Genomic DNA, 23,789 nt, shown 5'->3' on the forward strand with positions numbered 1-23,789 from the left:
AAGCTGCTGGCCGATCTGTGAAATCATGTACATATAACATAAAATACACAAGCATTTTGGTAGGTTAAAGCACACCAAAATGTCAGTATTTTGACATTTAAAAATCTCTCCTAGTATTATATCCTTTAGGCAGTAGTTTATCCAATTTATTATTTTTTTCCTCCCCTCAAAGAGCCAGCTCTTTGGATTTAGCTGCCAGATCTGCCATTTTCCTTAGTAATTCATTAATTTCTTATTTCATCTCTAATTTTCTGTTTTCCTTGGGTTTATTTTTGTTCTTTTACAAACTTCATGAGTTGGATACTTGTTTCATTCACTCACTCTTTAATTATAGAGGTTTTAAAGCTGTAGTTTAAGGCTGGACATAGGTTTTGGCCATATATACATATATATATATATATATATATATACACACACACACACGTATATATATACATATATATATATGTATATGTATATATATACGTGTGTGTGTGTGTAATATTTTTTCTTTTTTTTCTATGCATTCCGAAATTCATTTTAATATTGTCTTTAAGCCAAGAGTAGTTTTGAGGGAATTTTTTAATTCTACATGACTGAAGAAGAGTTGCTTTTGTTTTTGTAAATAACTTCTAGATTTTATAGCATATAAAAATAATGCAATAAATACATTCTACTATTTGCAATTTTGGGAATTTAAAGTTTTCTTTGTGGTCTCATATGTACAGTTTTTGTAAAGTGTGGGCACTTAAAAAATGTGTTCTCAGCAAGGTATAGCATTTAATATATACCCCTTAGTTCAACTTCATCAATTCTGTTCATTTCTTCTGTCTCCTTTCCTTCATATTTTTTGTCTACTTTATCTGTCCATGGACTGACAAAGATAAATTAAAATCTGGTATTTTGTTGTGTTTTCTACAGTTCTTTATTGTTCTGTTGCAGTAGTATTTTGGACATAGACACTTAATACAACTATGTCGTAATTGTGAATTTGAACCTTTTGCCATTATAAAGGGCATTTAATTAACACTTTCTGCTATTAGTTAATAAGCCTTGTCCATTTATTAATATCAGAACTCTAGCTTTGAGCTTCCCTGGTGGCGCAGTGGTTGAGAGTCCGCCTGCTGATGCAGGGGACATGGGTTTGTGCCCCGGTCCGGGAAGATCCCACATGCCACGGAGCGGCTGGGCCCGTGAGCCATGGCCGTTGAGCCTGCGCGTCTGGAGCCTGTGCTCTGCAACGGGAGAGGCCACAACAGTGAGAGGCCCACATACCGCAAAAAAAAAACCCAAAACTCTAGCTTTAAAAAAAAGAATTATGAGCTTCCCTGGTGGCGCAGTGGTTGAGTCCACCTGCCGATGCAGGGGACACGGGTTCGTGCCCCGGTCTGGGAGGATCCCACATGCTGCTGAGTGGCTGGCTGGGCCCATGAGCCATGGCCGCTGAGCCTGCGTGTCCGGAGCCTGTGCTCCGCAACGGGAGAGGCCACAACAGTGAGAGGCCCGCATACCGCAAAAAAAAAAAAAAAAAAAAAAAAAGAATTATAACTAACTTACAATATTATATTAGTTTCAGGTGTACAACATAGTGATTTGATATTTTTATACATTATGAAATGATTACTGAAATAATGACCAGTTATGATTTGTTACCAAAGTTATTACAGTATTGTCAACCATATTCCCGATGTGCACTTAACATCCCTCTGACTTACTTATCTTAAAGCTGGAAGTTTGTACCTTTAAATCCCCTTCACTTATTTTGTCTGTACCCCCAGCCTCCTAAACTCTAGCTTTTTATATTAACATTTGTCTGGTATGATTCTTTTTGTTTCCTTTGTTTTCTTCTGCCCTTTCCCATAATTCTTATCCTTTTCTTGTTCTTTCTTATGTGTGAATGGGTTTCCCTCTGATTATTTATACAATTAGTTGTTGCCCTATTTATAGTTTTTTGTGGTATTTTCATCTATTTGTTTAACAATTTGAGGTAATGTTTGTTAACCTCTCATCTATAAAAGCTGAGAAAATTATCACTTCTTCGTACTCCTCACATCCTCTTTTGGGTTTTTTGTTATATTTTCTTTTTTTCATTTGTTTCATTCATTCCTTTAAGTAATGTATTAAAACCTGTTTCTTGATTTATGTCTTAATATATACTGATTCCACTTAGAAAACAAGGAAAGTTTACACTTAATGCTTTTTTAAACCTTGAAGGTTTAAAAATAACTACATTTACCTTCTGGAGTCATATTCCCTTTGTTTAATGTTCTGTATATGAATGTTTTGATGCCAACCATTAGATCTTTTACTGGGGCTTCCTCTTTTTATTTCTTGATTGACTGCATTTTATCATCATATAGTTTTTATCAAAAAGTGTTTTAAGTTTTTTAAATTTCTTTCATGTTTGAGAATCTTTGCCAGTTACCATTACTTTATTGAGAAATATATTGTTAGGTCACAGTTTTTCCTCCTCCATTTATTGGTGTTGCTCCATTATCTTCCAGCACTGAGTATTACTAAATCTAAGTCCAGCCTAATTTTTTTGCCTTTACTTTTTCTACAGGCTGCTGAAAAATTCTTTATCCTTGAATTTTAGTAACTTAACCAAATTATGTCTTGGAATCTGTTGTTCAATATCAGCATTTCATTGAAAACTTTGTCCTTTTTGCCCTGCAGATTTGACAAATTATTAATATGATTCTCTATTTTCAGGGACACCAATTATCCTTATATTGCATTGCCTTTGTCCTACATATCTATTATCTTTGTGATTGTTTTAATCTTTGTTCTCTTTCCTCTTTTGTCCCCTATTATTGTCTCTTTGGCAGTAATTTAGTTTCCAACTATGTCCTAATCTTCTTTGCTATTTATAATTCATTATTCTATAATAATGTTATTTTGCATTTCAGTTTGCTTAATTAGCTCTGCAGTCTTCCTTTTCATCTCAACTTTGAGCTCTTAATTTTATTGGCTTTTTGTATTTATCAAGTTCTCTATTACTCAGAATGTTAGCAGGTTATATCTTCATTTCCTTAAATTAAGATTCTTCCAGAATAGATTATATTTTAATAGATATTTTTTAAAGCACTTTTTGGTTCACAGCAAAACTGAGCAGAAAGTACAGAGTTCTCACATACCGTCCTCCACTGTACATACATAGCCTCCCCCTCAATATTTGCACCAGAGTGATACATTTGTTGTAACAAGTGATACTGCTTGTTACAAGCAGTGACATACTATTATTGCTCAAAGTCCATAGAGAGTAGACTTTTTTTTTTTTTTTTTTTTTTTGGCTGGGTTGGGTCTTTGTTGCTGCACGCGGGCTTTCTCTAGTTGCGGCAAGCGGGGGATATTCTTTCTCTGGTTACAGTGCGCGGGCATCTCATTGTGGTGGCTTCTCTTGTTGCGGAGCATGGGCTCTAGGCATGAGGGCTTCAGTAGCTGTGGCATGTGGGCTCAGTAATTGTGGCGCACGGGCTTAGTTGTTCCTCGGCACGTGCGATCTTTCTGGGCCAGGACTTGCACCCATGTCCCCTGCATTGGCAGGCGGATTCTTAACCACCGCACCACCAGGGAAGTCCCAAGAATAGATTTTTCATCTCTATTTTTCATGCTATGTTCCTCCCAAATGCACAGATGTTGTGTCTGGTTTGTTTCAGTTTTTTCATCTCGTTAGTGCTTAGCATTGTCAGTTCCATTACAAAATCATCCTTTTATGCTGAGACAACCAAACAAGAACTGTCTTTGAATGTATCCATACCTTTTAAAATACTTCTTTTTCTTCCCCCATGAGCTCTGCTTTGAGGATTGCTTATGGAAAGGAGTAGGGTTTGGCTGCATGTAAACCTTGGGCTTTTTTTTGGCCATGTTACGTGGCTTGCAGGATCTTAGTTCCCCGACTAGGGATTGAACCCAGGCCCCAGCAGCGAACGCACTGAGTCCTAACCACTGGACCACCAGGGAATTCCCAGACATGGGCTTTGTTTATCCTGTGTCCTGATTGAATGTGCTGTGATAGTCTGTGAGGTGGATTCCATTGGCACACCTTTACGCTTCAGGTTTCAAACCCAGGATGGCCTCCTAGAGGCTTTGCCTATGCAGAATCTGCTCTGTTTGTTTCCTAAACCTATTCACCATCTCCTTTCAAGAACAATTTCTGTTTCCCTGAACCAACAGAGGGTTTTGGGTATGTGAAGCCGCTTTGGGACACTTGTGTTGAGAATTCACAGCCACCTTTGATACTAATTTTCCCCTGCGTCTTACTCCTTTGGAAGATCTTACATTATTTATTTTTTCTTTTATCTACATGTTAGTCAAATGTCTATTTATTATTAGATATAATTAGATGTGGATAATTGGAATTTTTCTACTCTTCCTTCCCCGTCTCCCACAAAGACTCTTCAACTTGATAAATACCATTACAAGCACTTGTCTGTATAAAAGATGTTTGTTTGTTTGTTTGTTTTTTTGTGGTATGTGGGCCTCCCACCGCTGCGGCCTCTCCCGCCGCGAAGCACAGGCCCCGGACACTAAGGCCCAGCAGCCACGGCCTACGGGCCCAGCCGCTCCGCGGCACGCGGGACCCTCCCAGACCGGGGCACGAACCCGCGTCCCCCGCATCGGCAGGCAGACCCCCAACCACTGCGCCACCAGGGAAGCCCTAAAAGATGTTTTAAGTGATAGAACACTGACATCACAGGGCAAATAACTAACATTCTTTTAGCTTGCAGGAGAATCAGCAAGTTGTACTTGGACTGTATCATCTCACTGACTTTAGCTTAAAAATAATAACTCAGGGGCTTCCCTGGTGGCGCAGTGGTTGAGAATCTGCCTGCTAATGCAGGGGACATGGGTTCGAGCCCTGGTCTGGGAGGATCCCACATGCCACGGAGCAACTAGGCCTGTGAGCCACAACTACTGAGCCTGTGCGTCTGGAGCCTATGCTTCACAATAAGAGAGGCCGCGATAGAGGCCCGTGCACCGCGATGAAGAGTGGCCCCCGCTTGCCACAACTAGAGAAAGCCCTCGCACAGAAACGAAGACCCAACACAGCAAAAATAAATAAATTAATTAATTTTAAAAACTAAAGATAATAATAATAATAACTCAGCACTTACCTACCCCGTAACAGAAACCATCTACTTGAGCACATACACATCACCAAATCACCAAAAGCTGTTAGTAAACTTTTTTAAAGAAGACTTGACAGTTCTGGGACTTCCTTGGTGGTCCAGTGGCTAAGACTCTGTGCTCCCAATGCAGGGGGCCACTGTTTGATCCCTGCTCAGGGAAGTAGATCCCGCATGCTGCAACTAGGAGCCCACATGCTGCAACTTAAAAGATCCCACATGCCTCAACTAAGACCCAGCATAGCCAAATAAATAAAATTTTTTTTAAAGAAAGGACTTCCCTAGTGGCTCACTGGTTAAGAATCCGCCTGCCATTGCAGGGTACATGGGTTCGATCCCTGGTCCAGGAAGATCCCACATGCCGCGGAGCAACTAAACCCGTGTGCCACAACTACTGAAGCCCTCGTGCCTAGAGCCTGTGCTCAGCAGCAAGAGCAGCCACCTCAATGAGAATCCTGTGCACCGCAGTGAAGAGTAGCCCCTGCTCGCCGCAACTAGAGAAAGGCCATGTGCAGCAACAAACACCCAGTGTGGCCAAAAATAAATTTTAAAAAAAGAAGAAGGCTTGACAGTTTTTATTAAGAATTGTTGAGTATGAAATAAAGTACTGTGCATCAACACGTGTATGAGTATGAAATAAAGTGCTGTGCATGTGCAAAAATATAACATCCTACACATGGACTTAGGAGTGGGAAGTTTGTCATGCATGTATCTTCACCTGTGTCCACTGGAATACAGAAATGGCTTTTATACAGACAAGTGCTTGTAATGGTATTCATAAAATCCTATTTTAGTAGCATAAACATTTTTATCTGTAAAATTGGAGTAATAGTTGTATCTACCACCAAGAGGTGATTATGATGATTAAAATTGGTTAATGTATGTAAAGGCTTAGAACAGTGCTTAGCATATAATAAGCACTCACTCAGTAAGTGTTAGTTATATAATGATGAAGAGGCTAACTTCACTACTATTACAATTAGTTGACCAAACTTCCTAGGGTTTGATATTTAGATTGTTTCCAGTGCATTGAAGATAAACAGCTTCACTGAATATTTTTCGTGTTTTCATTAAGTGTAAGAGCCCTATTGTAAATCTTTAGTACTGACATTACTGGGTTCATTAGTATGTGGCTTTGAACTTGCCAACTGTGTGATTTTTTTTTTTTTTAAGAAAGTTTTACAGGTATACACTACCACCAAATGAAAGTACCTGTGTTACCATAATCTCCCAAAGTATATTTTTTTTCATAGCCCTTTACCTCTATCAGAACTAGAAACTACTATCCAAGGAAACTAGTTAATGTTATCTGTCTGGATCAATTGTAAAGGATATTTATTGAAATATAGTTGTCTTTAAAAAAAAAAAAAAACAGGTTTGAGTCAGTCAGACCTGGGTTTAAATCCTAGCCCCTTAAGCTTCTAGTTGTATGACCTTTTAACCTCTTTAAGGTTTTCTGTTTTTTAATCTTTAAAATTGTGGTATAGTGGCATCTAGTTATGAGAAATTAAATGAAATCAGTTATTTAAAAGTGCTTAGCATGGTGCCTGCCCTTTACTAAGCATTGTTCTTCTTACTACTATTAAAGATGGGAAAGAAAAATATATACCACATGAATGTTTTTTAAAGCAAATATTACAATCCTAGGTTTCACATCATTTAATAGGTAATATTTAAGAGAGCTTTTTTCTTTAAATAACTTCAGCCCCCAAGATGCTTCATATTGCAACCTAAATAACCATTTTCCTAATTTGATTGTTTGTCTTTGATGTTGTCCTTTTACTTGTTCCTTTTTTTCCACATCTTTTTTGGAGTATAAATGCTTTTAAATGTTGTGTTAGTTTCTGCTGTACAATAATGTGAACCAACTATGTGTATACATATATCCCCATATCCCCTCCCTCTTTAGCCTCCCTCCCTCCCACCCTCCCTATCCCATCCCTCTAGGTCATCACAAAGCACCAAGCTGATCTCCCTATTCTATGCAGCAGCTTCCCACTAGTCATCCATTTTACATTTGGTAGTGTATATACGTCAGGGCTACTCTCTCACTTCATCCCAGCTTCCCCTTCACCACCCTGTGCCCTCAAGTCTGTTCTCTACATCTGCGTCTTTATTCCTGCCCTGCTGCTAAGTTCATCAGTACTGCTTTTTAAAATTCCATATATATGCATTAGCATACAGTGTTTGTTTTTCTCTTTCTGGCTTACTTCACTCTGTATAACAGACTCTAGGTCCATCCACCTCACTACAAATAACTCAATTTCTTTTCTTTTTATGGCTGAGTAATATTCCATTGTATGTATGTGCCACATTCTTTATCCAGTCATCTGTTGATGGACATTTAGGTTGTTTCCATGTCCTGGCTATTGTAAATAGAGCTGCAATGGACATTGTGGTGCATGTAGGTTGTTGTTGTTTTTTTTAACATCTTTATTGGAATATAGTTGCTTTACAGTGGTGTGTTGGTTTCTGCTTTATAACAAAGTGAATCAGTTATACATGTACGTATATCCCTATATTTCCTCCCTCTTGCATCTCCCTCCCACCCTCCCTATCCCACCCCTCTAGGTGGTCACAAAGTACCGAGCTGATCTCCCTATGCTATGCGGCTGCTTCCCACTAGCTATCTGTTTTACATTTGGTAGTATATATAAGTCCATGACACTCTCTCACTTCGTACCATCTTACCCTTCCCCCTCCCCGTGTCCTCAAGTCCATTCTCTACATCTGCGTCTTTATTCCTGTCCTGCCCCTAGGTTCTTCATAACCATTTTTTTTAGATTCCATATATATGTGTTAGCATACAGTATTCGTCTTTCTCTTTCTGACTTACTTCACTCTGTATGACAGACTCCAGGTCCATCCACCTCACTACAAATAACTCAGTTTCGTTTATTTTTATGGCTGAGTAATATTCCACTGTATATATGTGCCACATTCTTTATCCAGTCATCTGTTGATGGACATTTAGGTTGGTTCCATGTCCTGGCTATTGTAAATAGAGCTGCAGTGAACATTGTGCTACATGACTCTTTTTGAATGATGGTTTTCTCAGCGTATATGCCCAGTAGTGGGATTGCCGGGTCGTATGGTAGTTCTACTTTTAGTTTTTTAAGGAACCTCCATACTGTTCTCCATAGTGACTGTATCAATTTACATTCCCACCAGCAGTGCAAGAGGGTTCCCTTTTCTCCACACCCTCTCCAGCATTTATTGTTTGTAGATTTTTTGATGATGGCCATTCTGACTGGTGTTAGGTGATACCTCATTGTACTTTTGATTTGCATTTCTCTAATGATTAGTGATGTTGAGCATCTTTTCATGCATTTGTTGGCCATCTGTATGTCTTCTTTGTAGAAATGTCTGTTTAGGTCTTCTGCCCATTTTTGGACTGGGTTTTTGTGATATTGAGCTGCATGAGCTGTTTATATATTTTGGAGATTAATCCTTTGTCAGTTGCTTCATTTGCAACTATTTTCTCCCATTCTGAGGATTGTCTTTTCATCTTGTTTATGGTTTCCTTTGCTGTGCAAAAGCTTTTAAGTTTCATTAGGTCCCATTTGTTTATTTTTGTTTTTATTTCCCTTACTCTAGAAGATGGGTCAGAAAGGATCTTGCTGTGATTTATGTCGTAGAGTGTTCTGCTCTAAGAGTTTTATAGTGTCTGGCCTTATATTTAGGTCTTTAGTCCATTTTGAGCTTATTTTTGTGTATGGTGTTAGGATGTGTTCTGATTTCATTCTTTTATATGTAGCTGTCTCTTTTTCCTAGCACTAGTTATTGAAGAGGCTGCCTTTTCTCCATTGTATATTCTTGTCTCCTTTGTCAAAGATAAGGTGACCATACGTGTGTGGGTTTATCTCTGGGCTTTCTGTCTTGATCCATTGATTTAGATTTCTGTTTTTGTGCCAGTACCATACTGTCTTGATTACTGTAGCTTTGTAGTATAGTCTGAAGTCGGGGACCCTGATTCCCTCAACTCCGTTTTTCTTTCTCAAGATTGCTTTGGCTATTCGGGTTATCTTGTGTTTCCATACAAATTGTAAAATTTCTTATTCTAGTTCTGTGAAAAATGCCATTGGTAGTTTGATAGGGATTACATTGAACCTGTAGGTTGTTTGGGGTAGTATAGTCATTTCCACAATATTGGTTCTTCCTGTCAAGGAGCATAACTATCTCTCCATCAGTTTATGTTATCTTTGATTTCTTTCATCAGTGTTGATAATTTTCTGAGTACAGGTCTTTTGCCTCCTTAGGTAGGTTTATCCCTAGGTATTTTATTCTTTTTGTTGCGAAGGTAAATGGGATTGTTTCCTTAATTTCTCTTTCTGATCTTTCGTTGTTAGTGTATAAGAATGCAAGAGATTTCTGTGCATTACTTTTGTATCCTGCAACCTTAGCAAATTCATTGATGAGTTCTAGTAGTTTTCTAGTGGCATCTTTAGGATTTTCTATATATAGTATCATGTCATCGGCAAACAGTGACAGTTTTACTTCTTTTCCAGTTTGTATTCCTTTTATTTCTTTTTCTTCTCTGATTGCTGTGGCTAGGACTTACAATACTATATTGAGTAAGAGTGGTGAGAGTGGACATCGTTGTCTTGTTCCTGATCTTAGAGGAAATGCTTTCAGTTTTTCACCATTGAGAACAATGTTTGCTGTGGGTTTGTAGTATATGGCCTTTATTACGTTGAGGTAGGTTCCCTCTCTGCCCACTTTCTGGCAAGTTTTCATCATAAACAGGTGTTGAATTTTGTCAAAAGCTTTTTCTGCATCTGTTGAGATGATCATATGGATTTTATTCCTTAATTTGTTAATATGGTGTATCACATTGATTGTTTTGCCTATACTGAAGAATCCTTGCATCCCTGGGATAAATCCCACTTGATCATGGTGTATGATCCTTTTAATGTGTTGCTGGATTCTGTTTGCTAGTATTTGTTGAGGATTTTCGCGTCTGTGTTCATCAGTGATTTTGGTCTATAATTTTCTTTTTTTGTGACCTCTTTGTCTGGTTTTGATATCAGGGTGGTGGTGGCCTCATAGAATGAGTTTGGGGAGTGTTCCTCCCTCTGTAATTTTTGGAAGAGCCTGAGAAGGATAGGTGTTAACTCTTCTCTAAATGTTTGATAGCTTTCGCCTGTGAAGCCATCTGGTCCTGGACTTTTGTTTGTTGGAAGATTTTTAATTACAGTTTCAATTTCATTCCCCCCCTGTGATTGGCTGGTTTATGTTTTCTAATTCTTCCTGGTTCAGTCTTGGAAGGTTGTACTTTTCCAAGGATTTGTCCATTTCTTTCAGGTTGTCCATTTTATTGGCATATAGTTGCTTGTAGTAGTGTCTTAACGTATAGTTGCTTGTAGTAGTGTCTTAACGATCTTTTGTATTTCTGCAGTGTCAGTTGTGATCTCTCCTTTTTCATTTCTTTTTTTGGGGGGTGGTACACGGGCCTCTCACTGTTGTGGCCTCTCCTGTTGTGGAGCACAGGCTCTGGACGCACAGGCTCAGCAGCCATGGCTCACGGGCCCAGCCGCTCCACGGAATGTGGGATCTTCCCGGACCGGGGCACGAACCCATATCCCCTGCATCGGCAGGCGGACTCTCAACCACTGCGCCACCAGAGAAGCCCTATTTCTAATTTTATTGATTTGAGTCCTCCCTTTTTTTCTTGATGCGTCTGACTAAAGGTTTGTCAATTTTGTTCATCTTCTCAAAGAACGAGCTTTTAGTTTTATTCATCTTTGATATTGTTTTCTTTGTTTCTGTTTCATTTAGTTCTGCTCTGATCTTTTTTATTTCTTTCCTTCTACTAATTTTGGGTTTTCTTTGTTCTTCTTTTTCTACTTGCTTTAGGTTTAAGGTTAGATTGTTTGAGATTTTTCTTGTTTCTCGAGGTGAGCTTGAATTGCTGTATACTTCCCTCTTAGAACTGCTTTTGCTGCGTCCCATAGGTTTTGGATCGTCGTGTTTTCATTGTCATTTGTCTCTAGGTATTTTTTTATTTGCTCTTTGATTTCTTCAATGATCTCTTCGTTACTTAGCAGTGCGGTGTTTAGCCTCCATGTATTTGTGGTTTTTACTGTTTTTTTCTTGTAATTGATTTCTAAGCTCATAGCGCTATAGTTGGAAAAGATGCTTGATACTATTTCAGTTTTCTTAAATTTTCCAAGGTTTGATTTGTGACCTAAAATGCGATCTGTTCTGGAGAGTGTTCCATGTGCACTTGAGAAGAAAGTGTGTTCTTCCACTTTAGGGTAGAATGTCCTAAAAATATCAATTAAGTCTATCTGGTCTATTGTGTCATTTAAAGCTTCTGTTTCCTTATTTATTTTCTGTCTGGATGATCTGTCTATTGGTGTAAGTGGGGTGTTAAAGTCCCCCACTATTACTGTGTTAACTGTCGATTTCTCCTTTTATGCCTGTTAACATTTGCCTTATGTATTGAGGTGCTCCTATGTTGGGTGCATATTTATATTTGCTACGTTTTCCTCTTGCTTTGATCCCTTGATTGTTATGTAGTGTCCCTCCTTATCTCTTGTAACAGTCTTTATTTTAAAGTCTATTTTATCTGATATGAGTATTGCCACTCCAGCTTTCTTGTGATTTCCACTCGTGTGGAATATCTTTTTCCATCCCCTCACTTTCAGTCTGTATGCATCCCTAGGTCTGAAGTGGGTTTCTTGTAGACAGCATATATAAGGGTCTTGTTTTTGTATCCATTCAGCCGGTCTGTGTCTTTTGGTTGGAGCATTTAAACCATTTACATTCGAGGTGATTATCAATATGTATGTTCCTATGACCATTTTCTTAATTGATTTGGGTTTGTTTTTGTGGGTCTTTTTCTTCTGTTGTGTTCCCCACTTAGAGAAGTTCCTTTAGCATTTGTTGTAAAGCTGGTTTGGTGGTGCCGAATTCTTGTAGCTTTTGCTTGTGTGTAAAGCATTTGATTTCTCCATCGAATCTGAATGAGATCCTTGCTGGCTAGAGTAATCTTGGTTGTAGGTTCTTCCCTTTCATCAGCTTTAAATATGTCCTGCCACTCCCTTCTGGCTTGCAGAGTTTCTGCTAAAAGATCAGCTGTTAACCTTATAGAGATTCCCTAGTATGTTATTTGTTGGCTTTTCCCATGCTGCTTTTTTTTTTTTTTTTTGCAGTATGCAGGCCTCTCACTGTTGTCGCCTCTCCCGTTGCGGAGCACAGGCTCTGGACGCGCAGGCTCAGCGGCCATGGCTCACAGGCCCAGCCGCTCTGTGGCATGTGAGATCTTCCCAGACCAGGGCACGAACCCATGTCCCCTGCATCGGCAGGCATACTCTCAACCACTGCGCCACCAGGGAAGCCCTCCCTTGCTGCTTTTAATATTTTTTCTTTGTATTTAATTTTTGATAGTTTGATTAATGTGTCTAGGCATGTTTCTCTTTGGATTTATCCTGTATGGGACTCTCTGTCCTTCCTGGACTTGATTGACTATTTCCTTTCCCATGTTAGGGAAGTTTTCGACTATAATCTCTCCAAATATTTTCTCAGGCCTTTTCTTTTTCTCTTTTTCTTTGGGACCCCTGTAATTCAAATGTTGGTGTGTTTAATGTTGTCCCAGAGGTCTCTGAGAATGTCCTCAATTCCTTTCATTCTTTTTTCTTTATTCTGCTCCCTCACAGTTATTTCCACCATTTTATCTTCCAGCTCACTTATCCGTTCTTCTGCCTCAGTTATTCTGCTATTAATTCCTTTTAGAGTATTTTTAATTTCATTTATTGTTTTTTTCATCACTGTTTGTTTGCTCTTTAGTTTTTCTAGATCCTTGTTAAATGTTTCTTGTATTTTCTCCATTCTCTTTCCGAAATTTTGGATCATCTTTACTTTCATTACTCTGAATTCTTTTTCAGATAGGTTTCCTATTTCGTCTTTATTTATTTGGTCTTGTAGGTTTTTACCTTGCTCCTTCGTCTGTAACATATCTTTTTGTCGTTTCGTTTTTTGTTCTTTTTCTGTTTTTGATGGGTTGGGCTGTATTCCTGTCTTACTGGTTGTTTGGCCTGAGGTGTCCAGCATTGGAGTTTGCAGGCCATTGGATAGAGCGGGGTCTTCCTGCTGAGATGAGTACCTCTGGGAGGCCTCACTCGGATTAATATTCCCTGGGGTCTGAGGTTCTCTGTTAGTCCAGCGGTTTGGACTCGGAGGTCCCACTGCAGGAGCTCGGGCCTGACCTCCGGCCTGGGAACCAAGATCCCGCAAGCTGTGTAGCACGCCAAAAAAAAAAAGAAAGAAAGAAAGAAAGGAGCAATACAATAACAAAGAATAAAAAACAAAATAAAATCAGAAAGATAAAAAAACATTAGGAAAAATAAAAATATAATTGAAACAACCAGTTGCTGGGGGTTCCTCCCATTCCCTTAGGTGTCTGTGGTCCCTCACGGGTGCCTGTTAGGTGCCGTGGTTTTCTGTCCTTTTACTTTTGAATGCGTACATTTCAGAGTATATAAACCTCTTGTGTTCTACTTTTGTTGCTTTCCTAACTGTCAGCCTCTGCTTGGAGAACAACCATGTTCTATAGAAAATTAACATTTTTAAATTGCTTCCTTCAGAGCAAATGATCTCAAGGCAGATAGTTGACTTAGTTTTATTGTGTGATTAAATATACGGACTTTCTGTATTCCATAAATAATTCATTTCTTTCTTGGTTTTTAGTTAGTTTCTACCTTAATATATAAGTTTAAATTACAAATTCCCACTTCTAAGGTCAGTCAGTAAGCAGATTTTGAAAAAGCTTTGAATTACTTGTAACATTTTATATCTTGACATAGCTATATTATAGCTGATTATTTAATACTTATTTTTCTCTTAACATTCTCTAAAAGTACTTATTATAAATTTGAAGTATTTTGGGAAAGTTGCATATTTTAGGACATCAATTTTGTATTTTAGTAACTTGTTAATAATAAGCCTTGATTTCTTTTATTAGCAGGATTATTTTCATATTTCTTTCCAAAAGTATTCTGTTTCATAAACATTTATTGAGTGTTTTATTTATTTATTTACTTACTTCGTTGCTGTGCACAGGCTTCTCACTGCGGTGGCTTCTCTCGTTGCAGAGCACAGGCTCTAGGCATGCAGGCTTCAGTAGTTGTGGCACACGAGCTCAGTAGTTGTGGTGCATGGGCTTAGTTGCTCCGTGGCCTGTGGGATCTTCCCGGACCAGGGCTCGAACGCGTGTCCCCTGCATTGGCAGGCGGATTCTTAACCACTGCGCCACCAGGGAAGTCCTATTGAGTATTTTCTACATACTGGCCACTTAGGTTAGGCAGAGGGGTTCAAAGTAAATGACATCTGGGGGACTTCCCTGGTGGTTCAGTGGTAAAGAATCCACCTTCCAATGCAGGGGATGCAGGTTTGACCCCTGGTTGGGGAACTAAGATCCCACACGCCACGGGGCAACTAAGCCTGGCACCACAACTACTGAGCTCGTGCACCTCAATGAGAGAGCCCGCGTGCCACAAACTACAGAGCCCACACACTCTGGAGTCGCCTGCCCTGGAGCCTGTGCTCCACAACTAGAGGAAAACCCGCACGCCACAATGAAGAGCCTGCACCCAGACGAAAGACCCTATGTGCCTCAACGCAGACCCCACGTGCCACAACTAAGACCTGATGAAGCCAAAAAAATAAAGTAAAATTTTAAAAAATCCAAAATAAATGACACTTGACAATCCTTTAATCTTCAAAGATTTCAGTCTTTTGGACATCTTGAAATAATACTTGACTTGTCTGGAAAGGACAGGTGTTTATTCTACATTCATAGAGTTGTCTAGATAAGTGAAGCTGATTCCTTAAAATACTAAAATTTTAAAATGAAAATCCTTAAAAATTGTATAGAACATCTTACTGCATTCTTCAGTTGAATAAACTGAACCATCTTAATTTTTTTGTTGTAATTTACATTTATCATTATTAACATTCATTATTCTCAGATTTTCTTAACTTCATGCTTCCAGCTCTCATTTTTTATAGCTCTTAATGTGCACTATCTCTTTTAATTCACATCTCTCTTACAATTTATTCCTAATTTGTTTGGGACTGAAGCCTCCAAATGTCCAGCCTTTTAAGAATTATTCTTACTTAAAAGATCTGAGTAATGGCCTCGGGGTGAATAGGTGGATGTAGTTTTTACCTCTGATTAAATTTATGAGTTTTTTAAGTATACAGCTAAAAATGGATTCTCCCTAAGGTATTTTCAGTTTCAGTATCATTTTAAGGATTTCATTCTAGGTGCAATCTATTTAATTTCTTTGAAGTGTTATTGGTGGTTTTATTTATAATTTAAGTAAAAGCTACAACTTGGACAAACCTTAAACATTATGCTAAGTGAAAGAAACCAACCAGATACAAAAAAGTCACATATGGTTCTTTGTATGAAGTACCTAGAAGAGGCAAATTATAGAAATAGAAAGTGGTTTAGTGGTTGCCAGGGGATGGAAGAAAGGGAGAATGGAGAATGACTGCTAATAGGTATGGAGTTTTTTTGGGGGGTGATGAAAATGTTCTGGAATTAGAGAGTGGTTATGGTTGAACAACTTTGTAAATGTACTAAAAACCACTGAGTTGTACGTTATATCTCAATTTTTAAACTCTAAATGGAAACAAATTTTTCTAATAGACCCTTCAAAACACTTTCTGGATCTAAATCTGTACTTTTTTCTTTTATTCATTGGTTTAGATTTTGAGTCTCTCAAATGTAATTTACAGTGAAAGCATAAGTTGTGTTTTCCTTAAGGATAATAGAAGTACAGTTGTATGTTAAATGAAAATTAGGTAATTGTTCGTAAAGAAAACAAAAGTCTTCTTTACTTAGTAGAATACTGTCTTGCTCTAACGACTTAGTGTCATCAGTATGTAGGTATTAAAGAACATATGTATGTGAGTCCTAAATATCTAAAGAATTTTAAGGACTGTCATATTTTAATAAGGAAAGGATAACAATAACTAAAAATAACAAAAAAAACCTATTAATCTATTTTTCATTAAGCATAAATTATAAAATATTTTTAAGATGTCAATTATATAGTCTTATTATTTTTGTTTTCATTACTTAGTATTTAACTTTGAGTGTTTTATATTATATGTAATTTTTTTCTAATTTTGTGACTCGGTCTATGTAACTTTTTCAATCTTTAAATTTTTTAATGACAGTTTTGCAGGTAGTTTGTCATTCTGGTGTTTGAAAATGAATAATTCCTTTGGGCTGTAAGCTGTTAAGCACATTTTTATTTTTTTGTTTTTAGGCTATGGAGTTACTAGTAGAGAAAGCAATCAGTAGTGCTTCTAGTCCTCAGAGTCCTGGAGATGCACTGAGAAGAGTTTTTGAGTGCATTTCTTCAGGGATTATTCTTAAAGGTAAGTTTTACTTCATTTTTAATGTTTGTTTTTGTGTTTGATGGTTGAATGAGAACTCTTCTTTATTTTACAAATGGATGATGGTAATGCTTTTTTCTCCCTACGGTGATTGCTGTAGGTAGTCCTGGACTTCTGGATCCTTGTGAGAAGGATCCCTTTGATACCTTGGCAACAATGACTGACCAGCAGCGTGAAGACATCACATCCAGTGCACAGGTACCCGTGTGTTCCTAATCCCAAAGCTTTGTTCTATCACTGCCCTTAAAGTTTTGGTTTTTTTATAATTGTCCTTTAGGAAAAATCGCTGTAAGTAAACCCTTAGAGAGGATGTAATTTAAACTAGATTTCATTAATATAATCTTCAAGTTTATTTTTTTAACTGTGTGCGTGTCTCATTAAGTGTATTATATAAATATAAAAATACAGCAGTGGGCTTCCCTGGTGGCGCAGTGGTTGAGAGTCCGCCTGCCGATGCAGGGGACACGGGTTCGTGCCCCGGTCTGGGAAGATCCCACATGCCGCGGAGCGGCTGGGCCCGTGAGCCATGGCCGCTGAGCCTGCACATCCGGAGCCTGTGCTCCGCAACGGGAGAGGCCACAACAGTGAGAGGCCCGTGTACCGCAAAAAAAAAAAAAAAAAAAAAAAATACAGCAGTATTTTCAGTGTCTCTAAATCTCGGTATTACGTTGTATATCAAGATCAGTAGAGAAGCTGTTTATGTCCTCTGGATGTACAGAAGTGATATGTTGTATGGTTTATGGAAATTTTTGTTATGATTTAGCCTTTCCTGCCACTGAAAAAGCCAGCTAATGTGGTAATTGAAAGTGTGGGCCCTGAAGTCAAGACTCCCTGAGTTTGAATACCAGCTCTGCCCGCTCATCTGTAAGGGATAAGAGCAGTGTCTGTCTCAAATAGGATTGTTGGGAAGATTAAATAAGTTAATATTTCAATCAGTCTAAAACTGCCATAGCTTCCTTTTTTTGAGTTCAGAAGTGTACTAAGAGGAGAATAAGGTTAATCCGCCCCCTCAGAAAAGGAATTAAGTAAACCTTGTCCCCTTTGATAATGTTTAAAAATTCCAAGATGACTTTTTATGGGAATAACTTCAGTATCCTCAAATTTCATTTGCTGCTAAATAATTTACAATTGCACAGTAGAAATCTCTCCTCTTGTTAGAATTTAGGAATATATATCAATCACACGCAGAACAAGAGCTTACAGAATGTGCACTCCATCCTCAGATGCTATTTTAGTTTTCCTTACTGGAGTACTCTTCTATTTAGAAACTCCTAGTATTAGAAAAAGCTGATGATCAGTAGCAATATGTCTGTGGTAGAAGTGTATTACTATTCATTATTATACACCAGATATCTTTGGATATTTTCTTTTAATACAGAAGAAAACATTATTCTGTTTATCTTTGGGAAGGACCTTTTGTAAGTATCTCTAAATAAAGAATTAGTATTCTGTTATGATAAATATTCCTAGTTTCACTTCAGAAAGCCACTGTGGAAAGCCACTGTGGAAAACAGTTTGGCACTTCCTCAATAAGTTAAACATAGAGTTACCATATGACCCAGCAGTTTGACGAAGTATATTCAGAGAACTGCAAATATATGTTCATTAAAAAGTTATACACAAAAATAATAAAAAATAAAAAAGTTTAAAAAAAATTATGCACAAATATTCATAGAAGCATTGTGCATAATTGCCAAAAAGTGGAAACATCCCAAGTGTATATCAATTGATGGATAGGTGGATAAACAAATAGGATATATTCATACAGTGGAAAATTACTCAGCCATTAAAAGGAATGAAGTGCTGTTACATAATATAATGTAGATGAATCTTGAAAACCTTAATGTAAGTAAAAGAAGCCAGACACAAAAAGTCATACTGTATGATTTCATTTATATGAAATGTCCATAGTAGACAAATCTATCAAGATAGAAAAGTAGATGAGTGGTTGTGAGGGCCTTGGGGTAGAGGAATTGAGGAATGACTGCTGTTGGGCCATGGGGTTTTTTTACGGGTGAGAGGTGATGAAAATGTTCTAGAATTAGAGAGTGGTTATGGTTGAAAAACTTTGTAAGTATACTGAAAAAACCCACTGAATTGTACACTTTAAGAGGACAAATTTTATGTGAATTATATCTCAAGAAATAGTCTAAACAGTTATATTGAAGGTTTAACTATAGTGAAAATTGCCATTTGATCAAATGACTGTAAAATTTCCTTATATTAGTTTAAAGGGTATATATATCCCCCAGAAAACTGGGGAATTATGTCTCAAATATCTTGTGACACATAGGTCTTGTGAAATTGATGCCTAACATATTCCTATGTATACATAGCCACATAGTGAAAAATCTTTTTTTTAGTTCATGAAGTAACAAGTTGTAGAAGTATAATCCTCATTTTGTAAACCTGGGGGGAGGTGTGTGTGTGTGCGCACACGTGGACCCCATGCCTGAGCCTGTGTACATGGGCATCCACAGGAAAAGTGGGAAGATGAGTGAATATGAAACAAAGAGATGTTCATTCAATAAGTGAGACACTTTTTCTTTTGCTGTATATTGTTTTAGGATTTTTTTAATGAACATTACTAATTTTTTTAAGAATTATTTTTTTAACTTATGCTTTAAAAAACAAAACAGCATGCACACATTAAAGCCTGAAAATAAAAACATCAGAACATATGGAGTATTTCATTTGTGAAATTTAATATCGTTCAAGATGTTTCTTTCATTAAACATGCTTTTTGATATTGTCATTTGGGGCTATAAGCATAATAAGAATTAATACTGGTTTTTTAAATTAACTAAATTCTGACTCTTTTTTTTGTTGTTGTAGTTTGCATTGAGACTCCTTGCATTCCGCCAGATACACAAAGTTCTGGGCATGGATCCACTACCCCAAATGAGCCAACGTTTTAACATCCACAACAACAGGAAACGAAGAAGGGATAGTGATGGAGTTGATGGATTTGAAGCTGAGGGGAAAAAAGACAAAAAGGATTATGATAACTTTTAAAAAGTTTCTGTAAAATCTGCAGTGTTAAAAGGCAACAGGTGCCCATTTGTTGGCTGTTTTTCATTCATAATGATGTCTACTTTGAAAAAATTATCAAGAATTTAAAGAATTTCATGGAAGAACCAAGTTTTTCTATGATATTAAAATCTTTTAATGTACAGTGTTAGGTATTATATGAATGGAAAGACACCGCCCCCAAAAAAATTATGCTCCAACTAGGGGAAAAACAATTGTTCTGATTTTTTTTCCCATTATTTTTGGTTTTATTTACTGGTTGCCCTAGCTCCCTCTATATTTGTGTCTTTTATTAACTAGTCCTATTAAATCTTTACTATATTTAATGCAGTATTTGTGCTCAGTTGCTATGTGTATTTTGATATTTTTATTTAGAGGTTTTGTTTGCTGTTTGATACTAGTTGTTACTTTGTGTTACAGATATCCTTTACCCCCTCTTAATATTTTACAGCAGTACGTTTTTTTGTAACGTGAGACTGCAGAATTTCTTCCTTTTGTTATTCTTTATGTGATAGATTACAACACAAAAAAGTTATCCTGCCATTTAAGTGCTCAGAACTGAATGTTTCTGCAGATCTTGTGGCATTTGTCTCTCTAGTGTGATATATAAAGGTGTAATTAAGACAGATTTCTGTTAATCTAATCAAGTTTGCTGTTAGTTGTGCATTAGCAGTATAAAAGCTAATATATACTATATGGTCTTGCGACAGTTTTAAAGCCTCTGAATCATTGATAATAAAAATGCATGACATTTTTGTTTTTAATACTTTTAAAATTATAATTTTAGGTTTGACACGTAGATCTTTGTACAGTTGACTTTTTGACATAGCAAGGCCAAAAATAACTTTCTGAATATTTTTTTCTTCTGCATAAGTGGAAAGGGCATTTTTCATATATAAGTGGGCTAACCAATATTTTCAAAAGGAACTGTATCATTGTGCAACTAACAACAGTAACTAGCCCTTAATTACGAAGACAGTTCATTATTGGTGTGTGTGAGATTACTCTAGGGACTACTACAGTATAATAATAGTTGAATGATCCCTCCCCCCTGTCCCCACACCCCATCACCCAGATAATTTACAGTTCTATTAACAGTGAGGTTGATAGAGTATTACTGATTTAAAAAAATTAAGGCTATCTAAGGAAAAAAAAAACAGAAAATTATTTGGTGTGGCCATCTTACCTGCTTATGTGTCCTACAAAAAGCTAAATATTCTAGCAGTGGTGTAATGAAAAGTTACATCTTACTGTTGATATATGTATGCTCTGGTACACAAATGTCATTTTGTCACAGCACTACAGTGAAATACACAAATAAAAACTTAAATTCATATAATGACTTAAATGTATTATGTGTTAGAATTGACAGAAATACTTCTGCTTTGAAATAACGTACGCTTCAGTAAAACCATATTCAAATTTATTGGCTACTTACATCTTGTTATTTCTGACAAATGATGTTTCCTGGGCACATAATTTCCAGAAAATTGTGTAATTCAATACCATATTGGTTCAATTTCTTTCTTGGGTCAGAATCTTCCCCCAGGCTCTTAGAGGACCAGGAGACTGTAGGAGACAACCGCTGGGGAAGTAGAACAGGAGACTCTGTTTTTTCCCCCAAGCATCTTTTCTTTCTTTTTTTTTCTTTTTTTTTTAATCTTTCCGGGTCTCATTTTAGTCACCCAGTAAAAAAATTAGGAATTTTGTTTCTCACAGTTCTCTTACTTAAGAGAGAAGAAAAGAACTGACATTTATCACTCACTAATGACAGGCACCATGCTAGGTCTTTCACACGTTTTCCTGTTTAAAACTATCATAACAAATTAAGAATAAGTGAAGGTGCTGTGTTTCTTATTTTTTAGGTGAGGAAACTATAGCCCAGAGTGGCTAATTAAAGTTAGTACATCAGTTTAGTGACAGAGTTGAATTGAAAGTCAGGTATCAAAGTTTATGCTCAGCACTTTGCCAGCCTGCTCCCTTCATCTTGCAATTAATTATGTTCTAAAAATGTTCTGAGCCCAAGTTCCAAATTTTTGCATTTAGTTTCAGGTGTCTTCATCCAGATATACAAGTGGTGCCACTTAAATTTTTTTTACGAAGATAATTATTTCAGTATTATTTATTTTTTGCATGGCTTAATGGTTTTCACAGCTGTAGCTACATTCACATTAACCATCTTATATGAAATAAAGTTGACTTGAGTATTTGTTAGTATCTCTTCTGCTTTGACAGTTTTTAAAGAAAATTATAAACTTTCTGGTCAAAAGAAGCATTGGTTGTCATGCTAATGCGTTCTTGAACCAGTTGTTTCGGCAACTAATTTACTTATCAGTTTTCTCTGCATCTCAAACTAGCTTTCCTTGTTAGTATAGTGCCTGCTTATGTTTCAGTAATGATAACCCAGATAAAACAAATTGATTCCTCTCAACCATCCCCCAATTACATGATGCATTACAAATTAGATTTTTGTCTTCACCACTATTGTTTCTTCTATTTCTTTAAATAAGCTAGTATTAAAAATGAAAACTTGGGCTTCCCTGGTGGCGCTGAGCCTGCGCGTCCGGAGCCTGTGCTCCGCAGCGGGAGAGGCCACAACAGTGAGAGGCCCGCGTACCGCAAAAAAAAAAAAAAAAAAAAGAAAACTTCATCTGTATCCAAAATGATTGTTCCCTTTCTCGTTCAATATCTGTCCTCAAGATTGAGGAGTATCAACGAAAAGGGTGGAGTGAAACTGAGTGAGGCCCTGTAGGGCTCCCGGGCATCCCTGACTTCCAAAGGGCAGATTCGAACAGAGAAACGTAGTTTTCTTCGAGGTCAGGAGCCCACTGTGTCCCCCTTTGCCTAGCAAAGAAAGAAAGCTATCCTTTTCTATTTCACCCAAAAAAACAAAAAAAGGAAAACTTGCATGAACAGCATAAGAAAGGATCTCTGATTATTTTAAGTCAACAGTATTTTAAATCATTTTTTCTTATTGATAAAGCATCAAATCTTTTGCATGGTCATGCTATTATGTTGTCAGTATATGTTGTGAATTTAAGTTATAAACAGTTACTTTAATGGATTCACCATCTTTTGTACTGAATTTGGCAGAGCTAACTTAAAAATTTTTTCCCAATAAAGGGCAAATTTTATAGTGTCATAGATAATATTCATAGCAGTGATCTCAAATTTGTTCATGAGAGTCATGTGGGGAACATTCTAAAAATTAAGATTCCTAAACCCTAATTCCAGAAATTCTAAGGAGGGCCAGAAGAAGCCTGAGAATGTGCATTCTAAGATGACTTTCTCTTAGTTGTTTGTTTGAAGGGATTGTTCATAACATGTTACAAAAGTCAAAAACTGTAAAGGGGTTTACGGCATAAAATACCTTCCGCCTCCCCTTGTTTTCCCATTACATGGTTCCCCTTTCCAGAGGCAGTGTTATCCATTTGTATATCCTTCCACACGTGGTCTGTGCATATGTCAACATCAACATGTGCTCCCCTTTGTCTTTATACAAATGGCTGGATACTGCGTACATTGTTCTGAACCTTGCCTTTTCTCATTTAATGTATCTTGGAGTCTTGGAGGTTGTTCTGTATCCGTACACATAGGGAAACTGCATTTTTAACAAGCACTGTAGGATCATCCCAAATCAATTTTTTTCTTCAATTATAGGTGGTTCTGATGCAAGTTGTACATGGATCATGCTTTAATAAACATGCTTTACAGTTCAGAATTAAATTATATTTTTAGTTTAGTATTAAAGGTATTTTATGATCAGCTATACAATATGGCAATAAGTTTATTGCAGTATTTAGCAAATCATAATATCCCTATTCCCTAAGCAATTTTATTGATTAGTTGTTGTCTAGGTAATTTTAGTAAGCTATAGTCTGTTAATTTTAGTCCTCCTTTATCTTTTTTTTCATACTAATCTTTATTTATTCACACATTTGATAAAAATGTCACAGGCAGGAGTGAAATCATTACAATGACATAAGTACAGACCAACCCCAAGTGCAGAGTCAAATGGCCAAAAAGCACATGAACAGCACACAGCTCCGTAACGTGTGTACTCACACTACTCTCCCCATACCACCCACGTCCCAGCAGTCACAGGCGCTAAGTTCCGTTAGTCCTCCTTTATCTTGCTTAGTGTAATAATAGTAGATGTAAAATAAAATCTGCGAAGAGGAAACAATTCTGTAACTAACTTAAAACTTTGAGTAATATTTTTGAACAGTGCTTAAACTG

General features: G+C 37.2%; 1 protein-coding gene across 2 annotated transcripts in view; it reads left to right on the forward strand.

The window, feature by feature from the left end:
• ZFR (zinc finger RNA binding protein) overlaps positions 1-19,880 on the forward strand; it is a gene marked incomplete at its 5' end in the record, with an annotated part of 76,904 nt that extends 57,024 nt beyond the window's left edge. For both annotated transcript variants that reach the window (XM_079703763.1, XM_079703764.1), the window contains 3 exons: positions 16,391-16,502; positions 16,621-16,718; positions 19,356-19,880. In XM_079703763.1, the coding sequence (XP_079559889.1) occupies positions 16,391-16,502; positions 16,621-16,718; positions 19,356-19,535 (390 nt within the window). In that variant the 3' untranslated portion in view covers positions 19,536-19,880. The remainder of the gene's footprint in view (positions 1-16,390; positions 16,503-16,620; positions 16,719-19,355) is intronic.
• Positions 19,881-23,789: the final 3,909 nt, after the last annotated feature.

Source organism: Hyperoodon ampullatus (assembly GCF_949752795.1).
Source record: "Hyperoodon ampullatus genome assembly, chromosome: 4".
Classification (NCBI taxonomy): domain Eukaryota; kingdom Metazoa; phylum Chordata; class Mammalia; order Artiodactyla; family Ziphiidae; genus Hyperoodon; species Hyperoodon ampullatus.